Source organism: Melospiza georgiana, chromosome 3 (assembly GCF_028018845.1).
Source record: "Melospiza georgiana isolate bMelGeo1 chromosome 3, bMelGeo1.pri, whole genome shotgun sequence".
In the NCBI taxonomy this organism is placed as follows: Eukaryota; Metazoa; Chordata; class Aves; order Passeriformes; family Passerellidae; genus Melospiza; species Melospiza georgiana.
In genome coordinates, this window is record NC_080432.1 from 42,596,679 (window position 1) to 42,623,841 (window position 27,163).

The 27,163-nt window shown below is 41.6% G+C and overlaps 1 protein-coding gene across 2 annotated transcripts in view; it reads right to left on the reverse strand.

Annotated features, from left to right (window-relative positions):
* The window catches only part of DAAM2 (dishevelled associated activator of morphogenesis 2), a 172,989-nt gene that overhangs the window by 20,066 nt on the left and 125,760 nt on the right, over positions 1-27,163 (reverse strand). The window contains exons 13-21 of one of the 2 annotated variants that reach the window (XM_058020230.1): positions 26,604-26,788; positions 25,378-25,695; positions 18,484-18,591; positions 15,803-15,835; positions 12,498-12,604; positions 3,787-3,871; positions 2,168-2,274; positions 1,382-1,470; positions 476-644 (exon numbers count right to left, since the gene is read on the reverse strand). In XM_058020230.1, coding sequence (XP_057876213.1) covers positions 476-644; positions 1,382-1,470; positions 2,168-2,274; positions 3,787-3,871; positions 12,498-12,604; positions 15,803-15,835; positions 18,484-18,591; positions 25,378-25,695; positions 26,604-26,788 — 1,201 coding nt within the window. The remainder of the gene's footprint in view (positions 1-475; positions 645-1,381; positions 1,471-2,167; positions 2,275-3,786; positions 3,872-12,497; positions 12,605-15,802; positions 15,836-18,483; positions 18,592-25,377; positions 25,696-26,603; positions 26,789-27,163) is intronic. The other variant, XM_058020231.1, reaches the window with a different exon arrangement.

Genomic DNA, 27,163 nt, shown 5'->3' on the forward strand with positions numbered 1-27,163 from the left:
CATTAGTGGTATACATAGAGAAAATGTTTGTGACAGTCCTGCTTCAGAAATATACACCCTGTTTCACAGGAGACATAAAATTGTGCTCAATTTTTTTTTTTTCATGTTTCTATTTTTGCAAAACCATGGCCATAAAACTTTGGTAGAAAGAGAAAATTCCATGGAAATCCTCCTCCTCCCTAAACTTATTTCAGTTTTTGTGAAATACATTTTGTCATCTATGCATAAGGTTGCAGAAACACACTCCAACAGCAGATGTGCGCAACCCAGAGAAACAGTAGAATTTGGTTGCTGCGTTAATAGCTGATCTTAATTGCTGCAGAATCTTTAAGAGTGAAAAGCACTACTTAAATGGCAAATAAGACATGATTTCCAATTGTCTACAGAGCAAAAACCAAACAAAAACCCATTTTCACTACTATGCTAAGAGATGCAGCAGCACAGTTACCAACATATTTATGGCCTTTCACCCCACCTGTCTATGCTGGATTTGGTGTCCGCAATTTTGTTCAGGCTGGAGACTTTGAAGCCATAAGCGCTTCCCCTTTGGCCCTTGTTCATGTAATTCCCAAAGGCAAGAACTACCTCCAGGAGTTGCCTCAAACGCTTGCTTCGGATGAGTTCTTTGGATGCCAGAAGAATGGCTTGAAGAGAGAGAAAAAAGAAGAACAAGTTATTGCACAGTGGCGGTTTTTAGCATGCTGGGGCCCATAATTTGAAATACCCTGAATAGCATTTGCACAGCAACTGCTGCAACTCTGTGCTGTCCTTCCTGCACCCACACACACCCAGAATGAGGACAACTGGAAGGAAAATGCATTACATCAAACTTGTAGGAAGCTCCTTTCAACATAGAAGCAAGGCTGTTCTCCTGTTACCTCACATTCTAAAAGCATAGCCAGTGAGAACAGAGGGAAGGCTTGAGCTCTTCTGAAAATGTAGAGTAGAATACACTCACTTGTACTCTGTAATAATCATAGATGTGGTACACACCTCCCCTGCTTCTAGGTTACACATTCCCAGAGCATCAGTGTCCTGAAGTATCTATTCAAGTGCCATTTAAAGAGGGAAGGTGCAAGGACCTGAGGGTGAGAAGGGAGGGCTGACCTGCACAGAAAGGCTATGAATGTTTTTGGCAGCTCAGCACAGCCTGACAGCACGCTGTCATATTTGTCAGGTCATATTTACAGTGTAACAGTCATGGAACAGACTTTATTAAGTCAGTGGGTGAGAAAGAAGAGTGTCAGACAGAACTTATTTCTTAGGATACGACACACCTTGGGCTCACTGGCTCTACAAACACAGCATGCATGAAGACAAGCCTCTCTTGACCTTCCCTACCCCTCTACCCAACTCTTAGAAAAAGCTTTATTAACCATACCTTCCACTTTTGGTTTTGCTTCTGCCAGCCTCTCTGGAAACTTCTTCTTAAAGAATAATGCTTGCAGCCGCTGCTGGTAGTGGTCAATCCTGCATGCACGGCAGAGGAAAGCCAACAATTAACTGGAACTCTTGAAGTCCAGGGCCAGTATGCTCTCCACATAACCCAATGGTTGGATGTTCAGTACCATCAAGCCAAGGCATGGGATTATGGACACAGTTCAAACAGATACTACATAATCAACCTCATTATGAAAATGGTGGACCTCAAGTCACGTTTTGCTCTCAACTGAAGAGGAGCTGGAAGAATTCCCTCTATATTCAAAATATAGTCATAGGAGATGCCAGCTGGACCTCCATTAGCAGAAAAAAATGTTATTCCTTATCAGGGGTGTAGCAAAGTTGTAACAAGAAAGAGAGTCAGAGGATGAGGAGATGAGATAGCTTAACAGAAGAAGGGATCTATATGAAATCCTGACTCCTGGCTACACTACATCTGACACTTGTATCTGCATTCCTTTTTGTGAACAAATTTAGGCAGAGGAGGCAGATTTCTGCCTGTTGTCAGGGCACAGACCCTTATGCACAGAGAGCGCTTCTTGTCAATTAAGTTTGTGTCATGAATAGAAATATTTGTAACATTCACAGGCTTCTGGCAAACACAGGGTATAATGCTGGCCCTCAATCTTGCACATTCCCCGCAGTGCCAGATGATCCATTTTCAATAACAATTACACCTGCCACCAAGAAGTCCCGCGTGCACTCTCCTGTAATGTACCAAACAGACCTGCTCATTTCGAAGAGGAAACGATCCGCCCGGGCCATGCGCTCGATTTCGTGTTTGTGCTCCTCCAACAGGTCAGTATCGCTCTTTTCAGGAACAAACTTCAGTAGCTAGAGTGAGAGACACAAACCAAACACTGAGAAGTGAGATCCAAGGAAAATGAGAGGGGGACAGAGGAGCACAAACAAACCCTGGTGTAGTGAGAGCCCTCAGATTTCTCTGCTACCACTGGGAAGCATTACATTGACTCAGCTGTGTGACCATAACTTCAAAAAAGTGCAGCTGTGTCTACAAAACTGACCTCTTCTAAACCTTTGCTTGCTGTTCTGTCTTTATCCTTCACTGACCCCATTAAGATTCATTTTTAATTCTACGGGGAATTTCCCATTTCAAAATCCTAAAGGCCAAGTGCTACTGCAACTTACCCAAGGGGAAGTACAGAGAGAACTTGATTCCCACAGCACTGCTTGGAGTTTAGATTGGTGCAAACAAGAGCAGGATGTGTCCCAAACACAGTGAAGTACCCATCATGCCTATCGTACACACAAAGCCTCATCTATCTCTCTCGGGTATGCCCTACACTGCTGAAACAATAAACAATAACCAAACAACTGGATATGTGTCTGACACTGGCTGCTATTCATCTGCTGACCTTAAAAGCTTGTGCTTGGACAGACTTTTGACAGAACTGGTGGTAGCTGTGCTTTAGTATGGTTACAAATACTACCCTGCACACAGCCTCAGCTCATACCCACAAAACCCAATGACAAGGCATATGAAGCACTCTTCCCTTTACCACTTGCTAATACTTTATTGCACTCTGCAAATATGTGATATTCAAAGGTGTGGAGCATCAGGAGCTTGCAGTGACTTCTGGAACAGCTGTGGTCATTCAGATAACATGACAAGTAGGCTATAAATTTCCTAAATGGAAAAGCTTTTTGTTCATGATTAAACACTGACTGCCCAGAAAGACAGAATCACATGTATTAGACAGTTCATAATTATAATGTTTTGCACACTCCTAAGGAACTCCATCACATGTTTCTTTGGTCAAAGCAGCGTCTCTCACCTTCTATAAATGGAAATTGAGCAATTATGGTGTAATTGTGGGGGTTTTTCCGCACAAGTTATACAGCCAACCAGGTGCTGGGGATGGAAGTATCTGGCTCCCCTTCTAATGTTCCTGTGAGATCCCTTCTAGTCCTGGCTCTAATCATTGACCTACATGGCCTGGTTCCTGACACTTCCCAATAGAAAAGGCAGGTAAAGAACGGAGAAGAAGAAAAAGAAAAGAGAAAAGAAAAACAACAGCAATAATAAATAATAAGCAGGAAAAAGTAGAGATGGGAAAAATTATGGAATAGAGAGGACATAAAAAGAAACCTCATACCACCTGTAATCATGCAAATTTTGTACCAAGAAGAGAAACAGTTACATGACAGAGGTATGCACAACAACATTGGAAAAAATACTTCTCATGCTCTCCTGTGTAGCTCCACTGACATGACAGAGCCAAGTTCTCATCTGCAGAAAAACAGCAGTGCCAGTACACAAATCCACTTGAGAAAAGGCAGTGAAGGACCTAAAAATAAGTTATACCCGACTTTAATCTTTCTCACCTGCTCAAGCATATCTTTCGCTAGGTCTTCTTGCTCATCCATCTTCAAGATTGCTTGCCTGATTTCTTCATTAGACAGCTTCAACCTTTCAAAAGTATCAGCATTGTGCCATTAGTGCAAAGCTTAAGTGACTCTGACAATACACAAAGTAGGAAGCCTGAAACGCTGCACCAAACAGGCATGAAACAACCACAGCAAGGTCTACTGTGACGTTGCTATTCTAGAATATTCAGAAAGAGGAACAAATCAGTTCTAAACGCAGAGGTTTTATGGATAATATACTTTTATCCTCTTCAGCTAATCAAACACACATCAAAAATCAGACAGTGATTAATAACAATCAAGTCCTCATAGCTCAAAAGTACTTCGAAGCTCCCCCATACCAGACGCCTCCCTTATTAAGTTCTTTTGCTATAGTAAAACCCTTCATGCCCATGTGACTTCTGACTGTGAGCTCATGTAACATCCTGACTTGTGAATATTAAAGCATCTCTCAGAGTAATAAATAACGGGACTGAAAACTCCCTTACTGAGAAAGAGTTTTCTTGCAAGAAAACTGCTTGTGCATCTGAGATAACAGAGAGCACACTCTCCTTACCATCTACTTCTGTGTACAATGAGCAGGAGTCATCAGCTACAACTGAACCAAGAATCAATAAAGAAAAGAAGTCTCAAGGTCCACTTGAAACTCGGGACAGATCAGGAGTCGTCAAAATTTGTCATTACCAAGATGTTGCTTGATGGATACCTGAAATGAACTCGGTTGTTCTCAGAGCAGAATGCAACAAAGAAATGCACCAACCCCAACCCATGATACTCAGTCATTTCAGGAGAGTAGGAAATACTGAAATGAACCATAAAGGAAAAGCCATTCACAAGAAAATCTCAGTTTTGGGACTGAAAGAGTGCAAAAAGAAATATTTGAAGAGTGAAGTCTACAGTCTCCATGAACTTTCTACTATCAATTAATTAACAGTAGAAAGAGAAAATGCAAATATAAAGAAGAGACAGGCTGATGCATGAAGTAAAATGTTTTAGTCTTCAATGCTAAGAAGTTCCATGTTGAAATTTCATATTGCCATTAGCATTTAGATAGAATCACAGTTTCGGAAAAACATGGTAAAAGCAAAAGAAAAAACTTTTTTTTTACAGACAGGAAATATTACTAAATATAAGACACTTAAAATATTTTAATATTGCCCAATATAACCAACAGCTGGAAAATAAAATATGAATCAAGAGACATTTGAAATCTTGTAAGTGTTACATCTCTGAACTAATTTCTCTTATTGTGTTCCAAGCTGGACATTATGCAGTCTTTCCACAAGGAGAGAAAACTGATACCAGCTAAGCAAGATAAAGAACTGAACATCCAGAAAAGCTCCATAATTGGGCCATGTTCAAATGAGATATAAGGATTAATAGTTTTACAATGGAAAGGTTGGAAACTTTTTACTTCAGGTTATTAGTTTGAAACTGGATGAAAAAAACAAACTTCAGTACATGAGGTTCTGCATAAAGCTCTACAGCCTCAGTCAGAAAGTGTAAGGGTTACTTTTGGCTTAAACAGTGAATTGTAATGGCCATGGCTATGTGACTCTGAACTGATCAAACACTGTGACCAGAGAAGGGCTAAAACTGGTGGCTGTTGGCCTGGTCCCTAGGAGATACATACACACATGCCCTGACAATTCAGTGCCTGAAGTTTTTAAAGTGCTCCATATTGTTGATTATTTTTCCTTTAGAGAGCACCTTTGCATTTTTCAGAAGCTGCTGTCTGCAGATTAAACTTGTAACACAGGCACACAGTCTGTGAGAGGGAATGAAATAAAGCAACTCATTATCACCAGGGTGGAGGGGTTTTGTTGCTACTTTCACAGTTTACAAAGAATGAGGGTGCATTTTCACGTGTTTTCCACTCCAGTAACTCGAGCAATCACTCACTGACCACCCATTATACAGGGGAAGTACCTCTGTGTGTATTTGGGGATGCAGTAAACAGGACCAAATAAACAGGTTTGAGGTACAGCAACACAACAGTGTTGCATATATGACCACTGATCTTGCTGTTCTGTCCAGAAGCCCAAGGATTCCATGCTCTTCTGTTTGCTGCCATTCATCAGCATTAAATACACTTGAAAACATCTTCTGCTCAAAAATAATTGAGAGCCCCAAGGACAGAGAGTTATACAAACACTTTGATTTCTTGGATGATTCTGTGCCCCGCCAGCCATCAGCAGAAAAACATCTGGTTTGAATGGTTTAGCCCACAGCAGAGAGAAGCAGAAAGCTTGCCAATCCCCTGCTGAGAAGCAGTTTAACTTGGTCATTTACAGGACTGCAACAGGGTCATGGTGCCTGCAGGTGTGCATCCTAGATTATTACCAATCTAATTACTAGTACGGAAGGATTTACAGCAGAACAATCTTACTCTTCCAAAACGGGTTTGTTCTTCTGGGACAGGATGCCTTTCAAAAGCAACAGTGACACAAAACACAGATCTTCCCATTTAAAAATGTCTGAATATGGAGCCAAAGAATTGTTAATCAAGTGATTCTTCTTGTATTTTCAAAACTCATGCCCAGCCATGTAGCAGATCTTAAAGATGGCCAGCAGTAATGTGAAACAGATGTGCTGCTTTTAAACAGAAGCAGGTGAACTGACTAAAGAAGAACCTAAAGCAGATGCGTAAAATCTTTCCATTTAAAACTGAAAAGAGGCATCCCTCAGCGCCTAAAACTCATACGAGAGAGCAAAATTAAAGTGGAATTATGGCCCCAAAAATTTACACTACAGAAATTACATTTTGGTATCTATTGGAAAGCTGCAATGACTTTCTTACAAGCTTTGCAGATCCAGGCACTCTTCCTCCAGCTGCTGGAGGTAACTCAATTTGGAACAGCACACAATTCAAGCTGTATTCCCTCTGCCTTACACTTCTTGAAATCACGTATCCTGGAATCACGACACAGGAAGTAACTGTGACCAGAAAAAAATACAGTGCCCCTTTGCTCAGCTGCAGCACATTCACTCATAGCACAGATACTGCCTGTTTTTGTTCAACAGGAGCCTGACACTGGCCAGATGAGGAAGGAAAAGGATCTTTACTGAAAATGCTCCCTCCTTCTTCCCTCACCCATACATCTGGTGGCAGTATATGGAAGTCCAACTGCTTGAGTCATCTTCAAGCAATGTTAAAGCTCAACAAGTACCAAATAACTTCTGATATGGTACTTAGCCTGCCTCCCTCTATCCCCTCCGGCGTCATAAATAATCTCTATTGACTCTGCAGAGTAATTCATCACTAATCTCCCCAGGACACCTCGACTGATTTAACACCAGCTTCACTTGCAGACATCAAGTGGTTTATTGTTTCGTCCTTTTGGAGAACGCCGGCAGCCTGACTCAGAACATGCCTGGGAGACATGTTGCAGTTTTACATCAACTTCCCTTACAGACACCCAGCGCTCGCTCATTTTTTCTCCTTAAATATAGCCATTGATTTAACTCACAGTAACCTCCCCCCTCTCCTTCTCCCTCCCATGAATCAAAGCAAAATGCTTGTCACTCATTAACTATCTCCCCCTCCAAGGAAAAAGTGAGTTACATCATGGGCTTGTTCCTTGGATCTTTCCTAGCTTTTGAGAAGGAAGCATACTTTCCCACTAACAGAGAAATTGAGGTGTTTTTCAGCTGTGCTAAGTTCCCGTACCACAGGGATCACAGACCCAACTGTTCCTTTTACCTTGGAGAAGAGGACTGATTATCACGTATCAAGGACATTTTATACCTCCTGCTGAACTGTGGTGTTCCCAACAGATGCCAACATAGTAGCTGTGACAGTGACAGGCACTGATTGATACTTAGCTATGTCCTAAGGCCAGTTTGTACAGCTCACCCAAATCTTAGCTTTAGTGACTGCAGAATACTCCATCTCCACAAAGTCATTTCACACAGGCTACTAGTCAATTCATTCCCAAACTTTGTGACTGAGACAGAAGCCTTGCCTAACTCCTGAGCTCTCCTAAGGCTCTGTACAGCTCCCAAAGTGCAGGCTTTTCAATATCTATGTTTTGGGAATACTGATTGTCACTAACCTGTAAAGGCCTCCTTTTAGAAGCAGCATTCCAGAGGCAGGCTGGTCTAATTACACATTCAGCCAGAGGACAGAGAGATGCAGCCACTCCTCCCACATCCCCTTATCCCAGCTGCCCACTCATCTTATTAGTGAAGACAACAGTGCTTTCTCTTTTGTGGGACAACAGCTGGGACATTTTACCAGGTACATCTTACACCATTATATCAACACGCTGGGGGAAAAAAATCCACCAGTGCCTTTTCAGAACATCACTGTGGAACTACTCTGGCAAGTACAGAAAGAAACTGGCTTTTCTTTTCTTGTTCTCCTTCAGCAAAAGCTCATGAGTAACCAAGCAACTTTGCATTCAAATACTCTCAGTTACCTTCCAAGAACGATCTGGGGATGATTATCTTTCTGAGCCAAGAAGAGTAAAGCAGAACCAAATATGGAAATCCCCAAATTACCATTGGTGAAGCAGTGGTTCATCTTTTATCACAACCCTACCTTCAGGTTCCTAGCTGTGATCTCAGATAGGAGATGCAGGCACTGACAAACGTGTTCAGTTTGCTGTGGAGTATCATACTCAGCATACCAAGTATAGCCATTTATTGTGGACCTTTATTTAAACCCAAACAATCTCTCCAGGAACCCAGCAGGCACTGGTTACTGCCCAGTGTTTTTCAATACAGCACACTGAGGAACAGGAATGCTGAGTCCAATCAGTTTTTTCTTTATCAAGATATGATCTGGACTCCAGAATATCATACTGCTTCAAATTTACCTTAAAACAAGGGTGAACACTGAATTGTCCCATGGCAGAAAGGCACACAGGGACTGGGGCAGTGCAAAGCTGGTACACAGAGAGTGACATTGGCTGAATAGCTTGCCCCCTTAATGTCTCAACTGAAAGAGTTTAAAAGCACTGAAGAGGTACAGTCATGTATTCCGTATTCTCATTGGAAATTCTGCCCAAGCCTTTTTTCTTCTCCCTTACTTCAAACGATGTTTGAATTGATAAAGCCAAATATTTGATAAACCTGCCTGCTAGTATCTGTCTAATGTCACATTCACATTTAAAACTATTCTTGTGTAGTCAGATTCTGCCTTCAGCTACTACTGGTCTTATGACATTTTGCTAGCATGCCTACTGTTTCCAGCCTCTTGAGAAGGTTACTGCCAACTCACTGAGCCACAGAAATAACAAACTCATCACATTATTCAGAAGAACACTGACATAATTATTTCACGGGACATCATGCAAAATAATGTGCACAAAGAAGTTCCATAAGTATACGTTCAGCCTTCTTCCAAGCAAGATGTCTCAAAGAACTGAATCTCTCCAGAGCATTCCACAGAGCAAGACAGTGAACAGTACATATCTTGGGCATATTCTGAAATAACATTTAAAGAAATGACACTACAAAAACAGAGCAGCAAAAATATTAACAATTACTTAAGTAATGGAGGCAGTGAGAAGCCATGGTGGTGAGAGAGGTCAGAAAAATTTCCAGCTGCCAGGTGAAAGCAAGGAAACATAGGGATCTGGGATGACTCTTCCAGACCACACAAGTCTGACAACAAAACTCCAGCCTGGAGGAAACTGAAGACATCAGGAAATTCATGAGAGATAGCAGATTTCCAGTGTGACAAAAGTAACTATGTGTTTGAAATACCATTAAGAAAGCTAAATTTGAAGCTGGTGGCTGCCTGAACTGAATACAAACAGATGGTTCCATGCCCTGGTTGAACTATGGCCTACTAGAAGTACTGTGAGAGAAACTCATCTTATGCTTTTTAAGCCTTTGAAGATGCCCTATGGAACAGAGCTTTATTTTAGATCCATCAGACTCTATTAAACAGGGACAATTTAGTCCTTTCTCTGCAGGAAAACTGAAAGATCGAGTAGTTGAAACAGGTATCTTTTTATGGAAGTAAAGATGAGATCGGGGAAGAAGGTTTATAAATTTGTTAGATGTCAGCAAAAATCAACTAGCAATTCAATTTTCATCTTTTTTCAGCCTACCATGTGGTAGTCTCTCTGCAAAAGAAAGCAAGAGACATCTATTTCTCACTCTTGATAGGTTTTGGCTTGTTGGACCATATGAAATATGAGCTCTGCCTGACCCCTTCTAACACAGTGTTAGTAAAACAAAAACATTTGGGTAGGGGAGGGAAAGAAAACCCAACACATGCTGCTATTTTACTTTAAAGGACATGATGGTTTAGTGTAAACAAAGGGGGAATAAACTACAGGGATATATGCACCGTACAAGTCAATTGGAAACAGCTGTTGGCAGATACTGTGGCAACCTGAAATCTGGGGCTGCAGCTCTGGGTTGCAGAAACTCCTTTTGTTTGTCCTCAGTTTTAAATCCCCTCTCACTGCATGTGAGTGCACACCCCCATGCACATGTATGAGCTGTGCTGCAGGAGCAGCAAGTGCATGGCAGCAGGGCAGAGCAGTGCAGGGATGATTTGGCTGGGAGTGTCTCTTCTTCAGGGTCTAACCTCAAGGAGGAAGATGTGAGGTATGAAAAAATCTGCAAAGGGGTTATAAAGCCCTTCCAACTATTGTCTGAAGCCATTCCTCCCAATTCCTGTCTTTAATATTAGAACCATATAACAGCAAACTGCAAAAAAAGAGGCAAGAATGTAAAGGTGCTATTTCAGTTCCCAAAGATTTTTGCTTTTCTGGTTGCATTTAAAAGGGAAGTTTGAGGAGGAATACCAATCCTGGGCCAACCTGAACAATATTTCTGATATTCTGGGTGTAACACTATCTGTTACAAACATTATATTATCTAAGCCAGTGGGATAGGCCTGGCAGGTGGAGTTTCCAATACCACAGCAGCAAAGTTAACAGAGCACAGTGCAAACTTGCAGGCTCCATAGGGACATCAGAATTGCCAAATCTCTATCGTCAGTGTTAGACACGCTAACAATAAGAGCAGAATGTTTCCTAGAGAAGAAGCTGATAGCCACAAAACCCAGCTTTCACCTCTGGTTTGAGTCCAGACTAGCAGTTCAAGTTGCACTAACTTCATGGCAGACCTGGAGTGAACAGATGCCATGGATCTTGAAGTGCAGGGTTCATGCTTCAATGACCTTGCTGCTGGAGGCAGCAAAAAGAAAGACAAAACACAGAAATTGTCCCCTCTCTCTTTCTGTAGGGAGATGATTCTTCTCAGGTAAGATTGCCCAGACTTGCACACCAGAGGAGGTGAATGTTGAAAAACATGCATTGCTGCTGTCCGGGTTGCTTTTTTTTTGGAGACAGAAGATTTTTACAAAAACATATCTAGTGCAATACCAAGTCATGGACCACTTTCCTGGATGCTCCTTTGCCCAGCCAACTGAAGACATGATGTTACCACTTCCAGGAAATGTTCCACCTGCTTACAGAGTTAATCTGAACCCCAGACATATTCAGTAGGTCTGTCAAACAGCATGAAAATCCTGGTGCCCTTATGCCTCCCCATGCCTCTGCCCCAGCCTCAGCCAGCTGCCAACACCAGCAAAGACATGTGTTGGCAACTGCTGCAGAGAGAGAAATGTAAGCCTTTCCTCAGGGAAGGTTTGGATGGTGGGGGTCCTGCTGACATGCAGGCTAATGCCACATAAGTAGCATAATGAGAGCCTCCACAGGTTTCACTAAGCATGGGAAAGAACTCACTCCATTCCTGGTGGTCTGGCTGCAACCTTGCTTTAACTATCAGCTTGCTAGAGCAGACAAGCCTCCCATCCATATGAACCCATATTTTCTACCGCCCAATCAGACACTTTTGCTGCTCAGTACTGCCACAGTTTTGTCAGGTTTTGTCTCCAGCCTTGCTGCTCCTCCTCTGGTAGGAAAGGCAACTTTCTCAGTTTAATCAGTGTCTGACAAATCTGATAGTGACAGACCTCAAAGCAGCACTTATGTTGGTAGAAAGGCATGAAAAAAAAGGGCCCTAATGTCACTGCATTTGAATGCATAACTCTTGGCTTCAAAAACATAATTTACAAATAGAAGACTTCTGATTTGGAAGGGACCCACAGGGATCACTGAGTCCAACTCTTTAGTAAATGGCGCATACAGGCATTTAAACCACAACCTTGATGTTATTAGCACCATGCTCTAACCAGCTGAGCTCATCTCAGGTCTTGAATATGAATGCCTGTGTTTGCCACTGCTCTTGCCACAAGTCCAAAATGAACATCACACTCAGTTCTGCTCTGTTCCAGGGAGGTGGTCAGAGCAATATTTAGAAAGAAACACACAGAACAGAGACAAATGACAGAAATAGAACATGGGGGACACATTACTTGGAGTGAAGTGCAAGCACTGCCAAAGAGCTCCTTTCATCTACCAGTGAGTACTGATCACTTTCTGATGATGAGTCTTCTGATAGAAGCTGATGCCCTCCTGTTTGACACATGAAATGTGTGTGTGGATATTTTTATTAAGTGAGAAAACATGTATGAGAAACGTCCTTTTATGACACCGTAAGAGAGGTTGATCTGAGGCTCTGCAGGTATTAAACAGCAGGTCTAGCTGGGAAAAGAAACACATCCATTTGTTTCATTTCATCCCCTCTTGCCTCTGCATTGATCATGGCACACCCTGTAAGCTAAGGCTTAGCACACTTACTTGGAAAGGAGAATGACACAATTCTGGGCCCTCCGGCCATCAATCACAGAGAGCTCTTTCACCTTTCGTGTGGAGAGGTAGAGGTCTTCTGTTGAGCCCATCTCTTTCTGCATGTATTTCAAAAGGGAGGGAAAACAATCAGTATTATGTTGCTCACTCAAGACTGATAGACTTAGCTCAGTGTAATGAACAAACCCATCCCAACCTGGAAAAATCCACCCACATGATAAGAAAAGGAGATAAAAGCAGAAAGCATGGGGGTAGATCGTGTGTTACTGGACAAACAGAAATAATTCATTAACATCTGTAAGCTCATCTTTGATCCCAAATACTAGACCTGTTTCTGACCTATTGGACTCACTCTACCAATAATTCCATTATGCTAATGTGAAAAATTGGCGTGATAGGAGAATCAGGCACATTATGAGGAAGATCACTAGTGTCACAGCATATCCTTCAGCAGATGCCTCCTCTAGGGGTTACACAGCATTCTTGAAAGGCTGCAGCACAAGCAACAAAACCCCCTCTGTTATGTCTTATGGCTGCCATTGGACCTGACCGATCCGTATTATATGAGAGATGTAAATAGTAGAGCATGATGGCATTTACCTTACTAAATATATCTTACTAAATGGTAAAAATCTACATTTAAACTATCTTCTCTTTTAAAAACTAATGAATACATTTATTCATTCAGAAATCACCCCTTTGCAAAGTTGTCTGTATAACCCCATTGCCATACTCATCACCTGAAAAGCACTTGAAAATCCAGTCCAGAACATTTGTCACAGCACACAGAGATAAAATATTTGCAAACTCAGTCTGGCCATCAAGTTTTTATTTTCTCAGCTAACTGCTGCAGGAACTATTTATAAAATGCCTTTTCATGACATATCCATATTGTCAGGCCTTGAGATTTTGAGATTTATCAGAATAATATAGCTTTGAATGCACCCATCAAATAAGCAACATGACTTCTTTTTTAGCATATAACAGCAAGCATGCTGAGTCAGATCAAAAGGTCCATCTACCCCAGCATCCTGACCCTGGCAGTGGCCAATAGCAGAAACTCAGGGAAACATGTCAGATCATGGCAAGCACACAGAGTGGGTTCTTCTCAGAATTCACTCTCAGGACTCAAGGTTCTGCAGCTCAAGGCTTACTTACATCAGCAAGACTAATCTCTAAAGAGAGTCTGACACCCAAGCATTTGAGAGTTCAGTGTAAATCATAGGTTCATACTGCTAGTTGTCATTTCAGTTATTGTTACAGTCAGCTACCACTAATCTGTGTTGCTCCTGGATATAGAAAGATTCATACAGCCACTTCCAAAAGTGTTGCAGTGAGCCACCACCAACAGAAAGTGACATTTTTAAACAACGCACCAGTTGAAGACATGCACTTAGTAAATTCTTCTCAATGTGCCCAAAGCATCTAGCTTGGCAGAAATACAATTGCAATGCTACTCAATAAATCAAATAATGTTTCCTAAAAAGGCAAAATTGACTTTAGGTAAGTTTATTATTTCTGAGAGAATATCTAACGATACCATCAAGAGGAGTTTCCCCAGTATGATCTGGCATGCAGAGATTTCAAAGTTTTCACAGTTTGTGGGGAGGAAGACAGGGGAATATGGAGATGGGGAGCTGTTGAAAGGAAGAAAGCTACTTGCTGGTCTGTGCTCTTGGTTTAAAAGCTTCACTGTTCCTCACTAGCTAATATTTGCAAAAAAGGACACTTGGATAGTGACAAGCATCCATCCCAAGGGAAAAAATGTTTCAGTCTTTGGCTATGTATGTGAGGCAGGGGTTCAGCCAGCTTTCTTTAAAGCCATCCAGCAGGAATTGATATAATAGTGTCCATGCCATTTCCAATTCCCCAACTCACAGGGCTGAACACAGATGAGTAACTTGAACTATTCAGACATGGCCCACTCCCTGGTCATAAGGGCTAGATTCAGCTAAAAATATATCCTCTTCAACTCATATTGAGGAGAGAGGTATTTATAGCTACTTGGAGTCATGTGTAAGCAAAAGCAGATGAAGCCTCAGGTTTTACCAAAGCCAGATTCCAAGCTTAATTCAAGGAAAACAGATTGCATGTGGACAATCCATATTTTCTCAGACACAGAAAAAGAGGAGCAAAGGGGCAGTGGCAACCAGCTTTTGTGAGAGAGCCCAAGCCCTGAACACAAGAACACTTGGAGCTGGTGTCAACCTGACAGCCAAGATGACTAAGTTTTATGCCATCATCCTTTACTGATGTCTCATCTGGGATAACACTATGTTATGTGCTTCAAAGAATACTTCAGATTTGATATTTTAGTTGCAAATTCAAAATGCAACTAAAATTTCAGTGCTGAAACAACTATACATGTGGAATGTGCTCATCACACTGGTGCCTTGCTTCAAATACAATTTGATTTTGGTTAGCTGAGGACTCATACCATGGCAGCACCCTAGCTTCTAGCAATCATCAATACTTCAGAGAACTACGTCTACCACATTGACTTGTTCTGATATGCTGCCACGTTAGCCTCCCCCATGTGGCAAAAGCTGCGACCAGACTTCCCAAATACCTGAGCACTCATGGTGAGAACTAATTTCTTCTGAAACCACCAGAGATCATATGATCATATCTGATCAATCCTTTCCTGATAGCATCACTCTTACCAAAATTATTGCCAAGAATTTTGCTTGAGAGATAGCCACTTTAAAGACATGTGCATAACCTAATATCTCTATCTAAACACCATTTTAATCTTTTGGTGAATTTTCTGAGGGTTTCAGCTGTCCATTTGGAACACTTCTGCCCCTCAGATGGCACAAATCCTTCTGCCAAAGTGCCCAGTTCTATGCAAAGAAATATTTCCTTTATCACAAAGTCTGTGGCTAGCAAGTGCATCTGAAGACTTCAGTACTGAACAAAGAAGACAGAACAGAAATAGAAACAGTGGGAGAAAAGGCTCCCTGAGAGACTCTTTTGTTCTTCTCTCAAGAGAGTATTACTTTGGTTAAGGAAGAGTTGACACTGACATTTTTCTTTGTCCCTTTTTCCTCAGGATCATAAAAAAAGGGACTACAGACACCAGCAGTGAGATATAAGCAAGTGAAAGAACAAGAACTACCTCCTATCACAGAGATAATATAGCCAAAAGAATGATCTGTACCACCTTTCCCATTAAGAAAGCAGAGTGCAAGGGCATATGAAAGAGCAGCACGAGCTGTGACCCCACAATGGCATGGTCCAGGACTTCACCTTCACACACATGGCAAGAGGACCAGGAAGCAGACAATGATACTCACCTGCTTACAGGAGGAGGGGTTAGTTAGCAGGTCCTATGCAGGCAGCAGTCGCAAATAACGAAGAAGGAAACATGCCAAAAATTAGCAAAGAGAAAGGTACCAAGTTTAACAAGGCAGCTGAATTTAGACACACGCTATTTTCTAAGAGCATATAATGCTTAGCAAGTAATACTGGCCCAGATGGTTCAAAGGTATTTCAGCATCTCTTGGCATATTTCAAATCAGCAGATGTCACAGAACTAAGAGCCCTAGGTCTTTTATGAAAATAATAAATTTGGTCTCCAAAGCATAAATCTTTTAGGTCTTTAAATATTAACTAGGATAATGCTTAAATACCTTTACAAATCCAGTCCAGAGCCTTACTGAAAGAACTGCCAAGGTTATAACTTGAGGGTCAGTTCTCCTCTCCTGATGCACAGGCACAGTTTGTGGGTATTAACAAGCATAACAAGCAACAACTTGTTTCAATGGCACGTTATACCCTTTAACAACTTGTAGCCAAGCATTTTGAAAGCACTCAGTAACCACCAAAGAGGCGGTACAGCACTTCTGGAAGACAGACTCAAACTATTTCATGACTTACTCATTCCTCCAGGAAAACATCAGCTATACTGAATCAAAAGGTCAATATTACACAGTAAGATTAGAGCAAGGTCAAAAGACAAGAGTAAGAATACTTAGTCCAGCATTCTGTACAGTGGACAGTTTTGCTTTCCCTCACAGCCACCAAAAAGGACACACTGGGCTTGAGAGAGGAGAAGAGACCCTCTGTCATCAACAAAATTGAAAACAGAAAAATTGTTTAATGTAAATGAAACTGGAAAAAACATGAAGGTCATGTTAATAACAGCAAAGAAAGAAAAGTCTTTATCTCTACCCATTCAACATTTCAGATGCAAAAGAGCAGGGCTTTTCATTGACATTTTTCTTTACAGACATTTGGATGAAGTTTAAAAGTCACAAACCCAGAGAAAACACATACTTGGTCAGAGTGGAACATTTCCGAAAGTAAAAGAGGAAAAAAGACTAAATGTGAACTGAAAAAATTCTCATAAATTTTTAATTCAAAAGCAATTTTGGTTGCTTGATCTTTAAAAAAAAAAAAAGAAAATCGATGAGGACTTGTTGATTGGAATCGAGTTCACATTGAAGCAAGTATGGATGAAACAGGAAGAAGTATCATGTAAAGTAACAACAAAATAATGTAAAAACCTCAACAAAAGCTGTAAGAGCAACAAGATGTCTAACTGCACAAAAATACAAGAAGCTTACATAAGTGTTACTCTAGTGTCTGGAGCCACTGTCATGAAGTGTGTTTAATGAGGATGGAAGAGTACAGCTCGGAGACCCACGGAGGCAGGGGTAAGGGTCAGGTTAGTTTATGGCTGAAGAGCTCAGGCTGCCTTCCAGTGATTGGTAACGTAGTCATAAATATTATGATTCTAACTGAGACCAGGACAGCTTTGGCTTTGGTTTTTGGGGACAAAAGGAAGCAAGGCTTTGAAAGGTAATTCCTAATGAGGAAGCTGCAAGGTTTGCACCTGAAACATTGGAACAGAAGCTCTTGGGACAGGGTCTAAATCCAATCTTTTAACAGCACTGAAGTTTTGTGTGCCTTTCTTCCCTTCTGGGAACTAAGTTCTTCTTTCAAGGAATGTGATTTACAGAAAGAGAGAGGGACCCACTGAAACAGCATCAGCTACTTGCAGAAACAGAATGAGAAATGAAATCTCATCATGCAACAGTTAACATCACATTCTTCATAGCTTATCCATGTGGCTGTGAGCTCATAAATAAGAAGAGTTATTCATTATGTTTATTGGATTAGAAAGAAAATAAAAGAGAGAAGGGAGGAGATGGAAATTCCAAACACAAGGGGTTGGATTGTTAATTTTAAGGTACTGAGTCAGTTAATGAAGTAGCTATCATCACTGTAAGGAATAATCATAAAGGTTGTTTATGACAGTTGGGTCTGTGTCTTCTCCTAAAACTTCAGAGTAATGATCCGGTTCTGCAGCATATAAAACACTGAAAATAGTCCAAAAGCAAAGGAAAGCTGGGGGAGTTCAAGGAGTGAAAGTACAATCCATCTGCTGCTAAATCTCATTCAGTGGAGATAGACAGATTGAAAGTGACTTGCTTTCCAAGAAAAAGAGGAGGGAAAAAAGACATTCTAATAAATGGCCAATTTTAAAGCATTCTGTTTGTTCTATAATCTGTAATTCAGACCATTTCTGTCACCTAACCACTTCAGGCAGCTGGCTGTTTAAGAGAAAACAGACAAAATGAAAGACAGCTAATACAGTCACCCTGCTCAGCACTCAGGGAAGTACAGCCCTTTTTCTCTGGATGAATGGGAGAAACAGGAAGTTTGACATGCAAATATAAATGTAAAGCTCCACAGCTTCTAGAAGTCAGTGGCCAGTGACATTAACTAGAGCATTACCTGTTGGTAGGTGCTGAAAGCTGCCCATGAGTATGAAGTATATCCATACCAGAAGTTTAGACCCTGCCCCGTGTGGCCATCCCAACTTCTTCTGCTCTTCAGATTTTCTGAACAGTGGCAGAGCATCAAGTGATGCAGCCTGACTGCAGGTGGCCAAGGGCTCAGATCACTGTTGTGTATTCATTTCTCTTCCAGAAATTCAAGACAGAAAAGTTATGGAAGAGTTCACTCCTACCTGGTGCCTCTGATATGCAGAGAACATCTTTTCAAAATCTTCTAGATCCAGCACCTTGAATGCCTTTAAATCATCAATCTCATTCCAGATCGTGCCATGGATCCTCTCCTAAAAGGAAAGAACATATTTTAACTAGATAGCAAAAGTGTTTAGCTTGGACATCCAATCCCATTTGGATAAATAATTTTCTTTTCTTCTTACTGGTCACACTGCTATCTACTGCTGCTGTCATTTTAGAGGACACACTTTGTTTCAGGAGTCAGAGGAGAAAAAATAGTGTTTCATTTTGGGTTTTTGGTTTGGTTTTTTTGTTTGTTTGGGTTTTGTTTGTTTTAAAATACTATTTTGTAGTTTTCATCATAGCAAGCCTCTAATGAAAAGGCACATTCCAAGACTAGCAGACCACATCTCAAGCATTATCCGTGATCCCACAGCATATTTCCTTTCAAGAGTGGCCATCTGTCTAACACAACGATTGTGGTCATGCTGAAAGGAGTGTTACCATCAGGAGGAAAAAGCTTAGGAAAAGCACTGATGCATGACAAACCCCAGACACATCTTCTCTGTTGCAAATTTTTCCAGGATCTTTTGTAAAGCCTGAAGGGTGTGTGGCTTTCATTATGTCTGCCTGTGAAAGTAGTTTAAATTATTATTTTATTTTACTTTTAAGCCTTTGAGTCTTTGAAGTCTAATTGTTTCCTATTACATGAACTGCCTTGTCTACATGAGGTCTTTGTCAAGCCAGATAGACACAAACTATACCCAGATCCCTGAAACAGCATCATTCCCAGTAACTGGAAATGTTCACAACCCTCATGATGATACATTATCCTGAATGCCAGGGATCCTAGCTGTTTGGCAGATAATTAGCATGGAGGGAGACAGGCACAGACTCCTACTCCTACCTGCTGCCCATCAAACCCAGAACAAACAGGCTCCTCTAGTACACAAATTAGCTAATTGGCAATCATCCTATACTAAGTGAAGGTCTTGGGTGTCCTGCTGACATTCTCAGGACAGATATCTTTTCTGGCAGAGGACACAAAGATCAAACTACCTTCTCCTTCCTACTGACTCTTACGGTGCATTTGTGTGGGACAAGCTTTGGGTCCTCGTCACACCACTGACACCACTATTCTTAGTTCATTTAGTTTACTACACGTATATTTATTGTACTTTATTAACTGCAAAAATAACGAAAATGCTGATTAAAAGAAATAAGAAATGGACAAAAAGACTTGTAAAAAAAAGACCTAAGCAAATCTCAGGAGATGAAGAGCCACTGAACAGTGATGCAGAGAAAGCCAGGGACCACAAGCAATAGCAATGAAACCCTCACACACAGGTTCCAGCTCTGAAGAATCTGACTTGTACCTACACAACAAAGTGTGTTAGCACTTCATTATCAGAACTAATTAGGAACAGGCTCTACTTCCCATTCAGAGTCATCAAAAGGAATGAGGGAAATGTGCTAAGCCACAAGGCTCAAGGAGCAAGGGAAAAAAACTGAGGAGGATAAAATGAGGGGGAAATAAAAGTGTGAAGTGTTCTGGAGGAAATTCCTGGCAGGGCAGACACTGTGGAGGAAAACCAACACCCTTTCTCCAGAGACAGCCTGTGAGTGCCGGAGGGTAAGGAGGGGCGTCTGCAGTGCTATTCACAGTGAGGGCATATCCTGGATGGGAGCAGCACCCATCCCTGAGCAGGCTCACCACTATCACTGTATCACCCCTTGCAATCAGCGTGGCTCTTCTTTCCACAGCAGGAAGAACATGTGACTGTAACACGGCAAACAAGTCTGAGAGGCTCGTCTCAGCCAAAGCAATAGGAGACAAAATTAATTTTCTTTTTATCCTAGCCCTGAACTCCACTGCCAATCTTAGCCAGAAGCATCCAGGCAGAGTGATCATTCTCATTCAATTTCCAGGTTGGCTTTGTAAACCATGAATTATAAATCCTGAGGGATGTATTTGAACAGCAGAGCAGTTCTCTGAGAGCCTCACTGTTTCAGACTGTCCAATCAAGCACTGAAACGGTTGACAGGAGTCCTTAGAGTCATCACGGGGATAGAGCCCTGGGGATGCCAAAAAGCTGTATGCTGTGTTTGGCAGAGGCTGGATGTGACTCAAGACAGCTCCACATGAGTCTTGCCCATCTACCTGTCCAGCTGCAAAAATCTCATGGGAGTGAGGTTTCCTCATTAATGGCAAGAACAGTGAAAAAGTCCTACAGAACAGTCTAGTCTGAATGAGCTGCAAAGGGGCCAAAACAGGAAGTTCTGGGACTCAGAAAAGGACTGCAGAGAGTAGTTCTCCCCCTGCTTTCCCAGGAAAACAACCCAATGAAAATAATTCCAACTTCAATTCAGATTCATTTTAAGAGCCTGGTTGAATCTGGTTCTGTACAGGATGGTTTGTATTCTACTTGTAGCAGAAAGACAAATTCCAAAGCAGCACCCATTGCAATGGTGTGCACAAACAGAACTTTGACCAAAGCAATCCAATTTTAGGGCTAATGCAGTCAAAGAAAAATCAAGGCAGGCAGAAGTATAAACAATTTAACACTTTGCAATGGGCCTGTCCCCTCTATTTGTACTATAAGCTCCATCCTTGAAAACTTTCATGTTGCTGCCAGATAACTTCCTGGACTGAACTCTTCATACACAGTTTACACAGTTATGGATTAACTGGCTGATAGTTTCTTGTCATCAGCCAGAGAAGACAGAGTATTTTAGGAGAAACAGACTTGCATAATGTGGTTGCTGTGATAAATGATTCCCTCAGCACCATAAAAATATTTATGGTCTCTAAATAACAATTTAAAAATAAATCCTTTATTCCTTCTTTTCTTTTTTTTTTTCCTTCTCTGCCCCTAGAAAAAAAAAAAAAGAAACTAAAAAAATAAGAGCAATCATTTTATCTGTAATGTTTTTCTCTCCATCATAATTTATTTGTTTATTCATTCATTTATTCATTCTACAAGTCTTCCAGGATCTGTGGTTCCTGTGCTTTGGAAGATTTTGGCCCACTTAGAGAAGCAAACCCTGTGAACTGTACTTCCCAGCATCCTCTAATGGAATGGTCACACATACCGGGTCAGGAAACATCCTATTATGAGAAAAAGTATTGACAAAGCATTTGCTCCATCAAGCTGAGTTTTTGGTATGTTGCATTCAACAATTCACTCGCTGTAGCAGTTGCATCATTCCACCTTTATAGTGAATTCCAGTTTGCTGAGAGACCTAACGACACTAGAAAATAGCAGAGTTTCATGGCACTGCAAATCATACCAAGCTGTCCTCTGCTACACCTGATAGATAAATAATGATATTCTGGAAGGCATCAAAGTCCATCCTGCCTCAGTGACTTCACAGCATGAATGAGAACCTACAGTACCTCTGTTTGACCTGCAGGTTCAGAGAAACCACGGAAACGATGAGTGCTCTGTGGATACTGGAACAGGCAATCCTGTTTATTAGTAGGTTAATATTTGTAGAATACTAGCCAGAAAAGTGGAAGCAACTTAAAGTTTTAATTAAGAATTCCATTATGAATCTGAAAAGTGATATGAACACAGCACATTTTCTAAGTTTTTATCTTACTATTAGATCATTACTTTAGTGTGAGAAAAATCCACTTCAAGCAAAAGCTGTATTTTTTTGCCTGTTTTTTAATCAAGACAGCTATTTTATTACATTGTAGGCCTAGGCACCACCACAGCTATTATGGGTAGCTTCACAATGAAATTTTGGAAAACTCTTTCCATTAACTTTCAATCTCTAGCAGCAGTCCATCATTTTATGCCATAAACTTCAGTCTGTTTTTAGGAAAAAAGTTCCAGAAATCAGAATCATTGATAACATTATAGAAATATTTTTTTAAAAATAAGTGTCAAAATGAACATTTTCTGTTTATGTGACTGACTGTTTTGGAAATTTGGGTTTGGTGGTTTTGATTTGTTTTTATGTGTGTGTGTTTTGGGCTTTTTAAAAAACTCCTATATGGCATGTAGAACAAATACCTTTCTTATGAAACTATTTCAGTCAGGTCTATTTAGGGCTGGCTAAAGAAAGCCTCTCTGACATCACTGATGAGAGTCATTACCAGGACACTTGATGGGAAGCTGCTTCTCCAGACATGAGATAAAAAGCAGAGCAGTTGAAGGCTGACTTGATTTATTCTGAGAGCTTCAAATCAGTGCTTATATTTATCAAATAGGTAACTATTAGTCCACACTTCCAATTTTCTTGAAACCAGTCCATTGCTTGGATTAACCATAAATGTTTGGTCTCTGATTGACCTTTGGTGTTGTGTAAAACTCAAGAGTGAGAGAGTATTGCTGCCCAGAAACAAAGAATGGAATCCTTCCAGGATATTACAGTGGTTATATTGCAATATCTTTTTCTTAAAAAACAGAGATCCTTGGCACCAGCACTACTGTAGTGCTGTATGAATGGAACTCACAAACAATGCCACAGTGCTGTATGAATGGAGCTGTGGTGTGGAAGGGCTTCATCAGAACTCAGACCATGCAGGCATCCAAATGTCTTTGCCACTGGTCATTAGCTTACATCAAAACTAGCACAAAGTCCTTAATTCTCAATGGAAATTAGTGGGCTGTTGGAGTGTCCTTGTTAGAAGCACAGATCCCTTCCAGTCAAACTTTTTCTTGTGGTGCCCATGGGAACTGTGGACAATCTGTTATTGTCAACTGCTAAGAGCCTGACCGCATTTGATATTTCTCCCAATACCCAGCAGCTCAGTTCTTTTCTTCCAAAGACAAAGTCAGCATCGGAAAAATAAGGTGTCACATGAACTGCCCTGGAGAACAGCCTTGATTCCACTACTGAGAAAGTATACTGCAGACAAATCCCTCTCAGCCAGCCTTGTCCACACTCCTGTTGGCCTCTGTTGGCTTTGCCTCACTGCCTCGAGGCAGGCTGCAGGGACAGAGAGGAGTTTGCTCGCTTGTGGGCTGCCTCAGTCACCTTCACACTTACCTGAACAATCTCCTGAGAGAGATTCTGTACTAATTGCTTAAAGAGAGGTGATCTAAACAGTATGCAGAGATAACTAAGATATGAATATTTGAATACCTACTTGCATCCCTAAATTTATGAAAAGCTGTTTCCAATGCTGTGTTCCCTCATCTTGCAGTGTTTCATGTATTGTTCCTCAAAATGTTTTTGCGAAGAAAAATTGTATTCTTGTGAACTGGAAGGTAAACCCTACCACAAACCGCAAAAATACTGTGCACACTTCCAAGCCTCAGTTTCCCAGGCTCAAAAACTCACAATGTGCTGCTCCCAGACAGTGTGCTTGTTTTGAGTCCTCACTCATTCCAGTCTGGCTACTCTGACAGCTCAGTTCAGGAGAACACCACAGAAGTGCAGCAAAGGTAACAAAAGGCATGACAAAGCTCATCCAACCTACTCATCACTTTGTGCTCACAAGATTCATATCCATGTGAATAGAAAGATACCAAAGCAGGAAATCTAGGATAAATGAGGAAGATGACCAAAACATATCAGCTTCTCCCCAGCAGTCAGTGAAATTAAATAATTCCATAACACAGTGCAACCCAAGTAACAGCATGAGACACCTGCATTGACACCACAACCTCTGCCCTTTTGCAGACACCATACCAGGTTCAAAACACTAACACTGGCAGACACTCCAAAATGAAGGCCCCAACCTCTTATGCCCCTTTTCCCAAATATTTTGCCATCCTCAAAATAGTGTCTTTTAGCCATCTCACCACCCAGGTCTTCAATTTTATTAGCACAGCTGCCTTCACTCTTATCCAGAGGGCAGGATAAGCCTACAGTTACTGTACACTAAACAGAAACACCTGTGACTCTCTCTTTTTCATATAAATTCATATATATACATGTATTAGTTATTATTTCTTTTCTTCGGAGCACTAAGTTCCATGTTCTGCAAAGGAAAATAAATCCTCGTCCTTACATTCTCTCCCACACCCCCCACGTGGCCTTGACAGACAAGCACAGACGGTGCAGCAAATATTTCACTTCACTTTATTTTAAAGAAAAGGGGAGAGGGGGAGAGAGAATTCTTGTGGCATTCCAGAGGTCCCTGGACACTCATTCCAAATGCCAGAGTTGGGCCCTGGGTGAGTTTCAGTCTAAAAGAGAACCTGGGTTTCTAGGCAGAAATCCAAACTCAACACAGACATTTTTTTTTCCTAAATCAGTTAAAAAAATTAAGACCTAAAGAGAAGAGGAGGGAAAAGAATAAGGGAAAAAGAGAGAGAAGGATGAGAGAGAAGTGAAGGAGAAGGAGATACAACCAAGGCAGAAGAAAAATGAGTGCAACAGGAAGAATCCAAGTCCTCTGGGGTTTGTTGTTTTGTTTTTGCCAATCTGGAGTTTTATCACCTACAGACAGAGTTATAACCATTCAAGGAGAGAGGCAGCTTCCCTCATGGCCATGAGCAAACAGTGAGGAGAATCAGGACACCTTTCTCTCCTTGGTGATGGTTCCTGCCAGAGTAGAGGTGGCTGGATGTTTTTCCAGATGGCTCTCACCATGTTTTGCCCACATTGCCTCTGGTCACCCTTTTCCCTGGTGTACAAGTGAGGGCAGCTCTGGCACACCAGTCCTGGAGATGTCCAGCTCTCACTTAGGTATTCAGCCCCACTACAGCTTTGCTGGACCAGACTATTTGCATGGCCACATCTATGCAGCTCAATCTATCACAGGGGATGTGCTGCATGATGGAGAACTGGGGAGACTCCCTAAATACAATTAATGACACCTACTGACCACAGCCCACAGAAGGCCACTTGTTTCTATGCCACTTTGCATTTCATGGCATTAATCAACACTGGGGTATACACAGAAAGTAAATCAATTGAGTAATGCAGTTTCTTACCTCACTCAGCTTAGCCCAGTTGAAGGATTTCAGTGGATGTGAAGGCTGTGGGATAGATTTCTTCTTCAGACTGGGGCCACTGGTGCTGAAGGTGGTTGTGGAAGGGGGTGGCACCCCCATGCTGAAGAAAGGTGGTGCTCCTGGTGGAGGAGGAGGTCCTCCTGGTGGAGGTGGTGGAGCAGGAGGTGGGGGACAGCTGGAGAAAGGCAGAGGAGGTGGCAGTGGTGGCAAATTCTCAGACATATGAGAAGAGGACAAAGCTAATGGGCCACCTGGAGGAGGGGGTGGTGGGGGTGGGAAGGAAATGCTGCCCCCTTGCTGGAAAATAAAAAACACAGAGAAAAAGAAAGCAAACAGTTTAAAAGGCACAGTAACTCCATGCTGCCAGCTGATGTGATTTTATTATGACTCTCAAAATATTTGATGTTTTCTTTAAAGCCTCCTGCACTCAAAGCCATGCAATAAAGGGAGGAATCTCAGCTTTCATTTAAGAGAAAGTTTCAAGCCCATGGAGCTGTGGAGAAGAGCTTGAAAAAGGAACCATAAATGGCTCAGAAAAACAAAAAGCTAGTAAAAGAAGCCAAAATGTATTATTTTCTCCTTATGTATGAAAAAAGAGAAAAGTTCAATCTCATGAACTTTTGAACTCCTGGGTTTAAAAGCTAAGGGTTTGAAACACTGAATACCTGTCATTAGGCCTCAGTAATGCAAAGTGGGAGAGGGGAGGAGGGAATGAATCTGCTTTCTGCAGTGTCTAACTTCTCACAGCTGAGTTCTGGTGGCTCAGACACACTGCTGGGATAGAAAGAACACCAAACAGGAGGGAGCATCTGCAAATGCCACTTTTCCTGAGATAGTTCAGATGCTCTTGCAGCCTGACAGGAATCCTGTTTCTTCTATACTTTTGTATCAGGGAGATTTCTCTCTATTCCACTAAATAATAACCAGGGCCACCCTACTCAGACGTGAAAATTATGGCTGGAAGAGCACACACGTGCCTCAGCAACTCCTGCAAGGAAGGTGGCTGAGGAGAAGGAATGGAGAAGCCCATGCATGAACCATTCTGTACCACCAGCTCAGGGATTTTGGTCTCAGCTAAAAGCTGAGCAGCTTCTAAGTATTCTCTGTTATGACCACAGATGTGCTTCATGCATAACATGTTTTTTTTCATCATTCACTAGTTAGCAGCCTTTAAACAAGGATGGGGAAGACTCCCAGTCTCATACCGAGAACTCATTAAGCTGAGCCACCAGATCATTCATCTGGTCTCGGGTCTGGCGCAGCTCCAAGGATTCCTTCTGCAGCTTGTCCTTCATTTTGTTCAGGGTCTTCATCATTTCATCCTTCTCCTGGGTTTTTGTTTCACATTCCCTCTCCTTCTTCTCTAGCCGGCTCATCAGCTCTGCATGGTCTAGGGGGAAACACACAAGTGGGACTGGTGAAACAAAGCTCATGAACAGTCCCTGGGGAGATGTAGGTTAATACAGCTGAAATAAAGCTGACACTTCTGTCAGCTCAAGCAGGGATGTATAATGAGAGCAAGAAAAAGAAAATAGAGTCTGACTGTCTTGACAATGACCTTCAATGATCAAGACAGCAATGCCTAAGTTTCAGTTAGACTGTAAAATCACTTTATGTGAGGACTGAAGGAACCCCCATCCTGTGAAACACATAAACTGTTCACCATGACACAAAATGTCTGCAAAAGGAAAAGTTGTGTCCAGCTCTGCTGCTCACTGCTCTGTGAATGAACTGGGATCAGTTTCTGCCTATGCAAGCAAAGAGG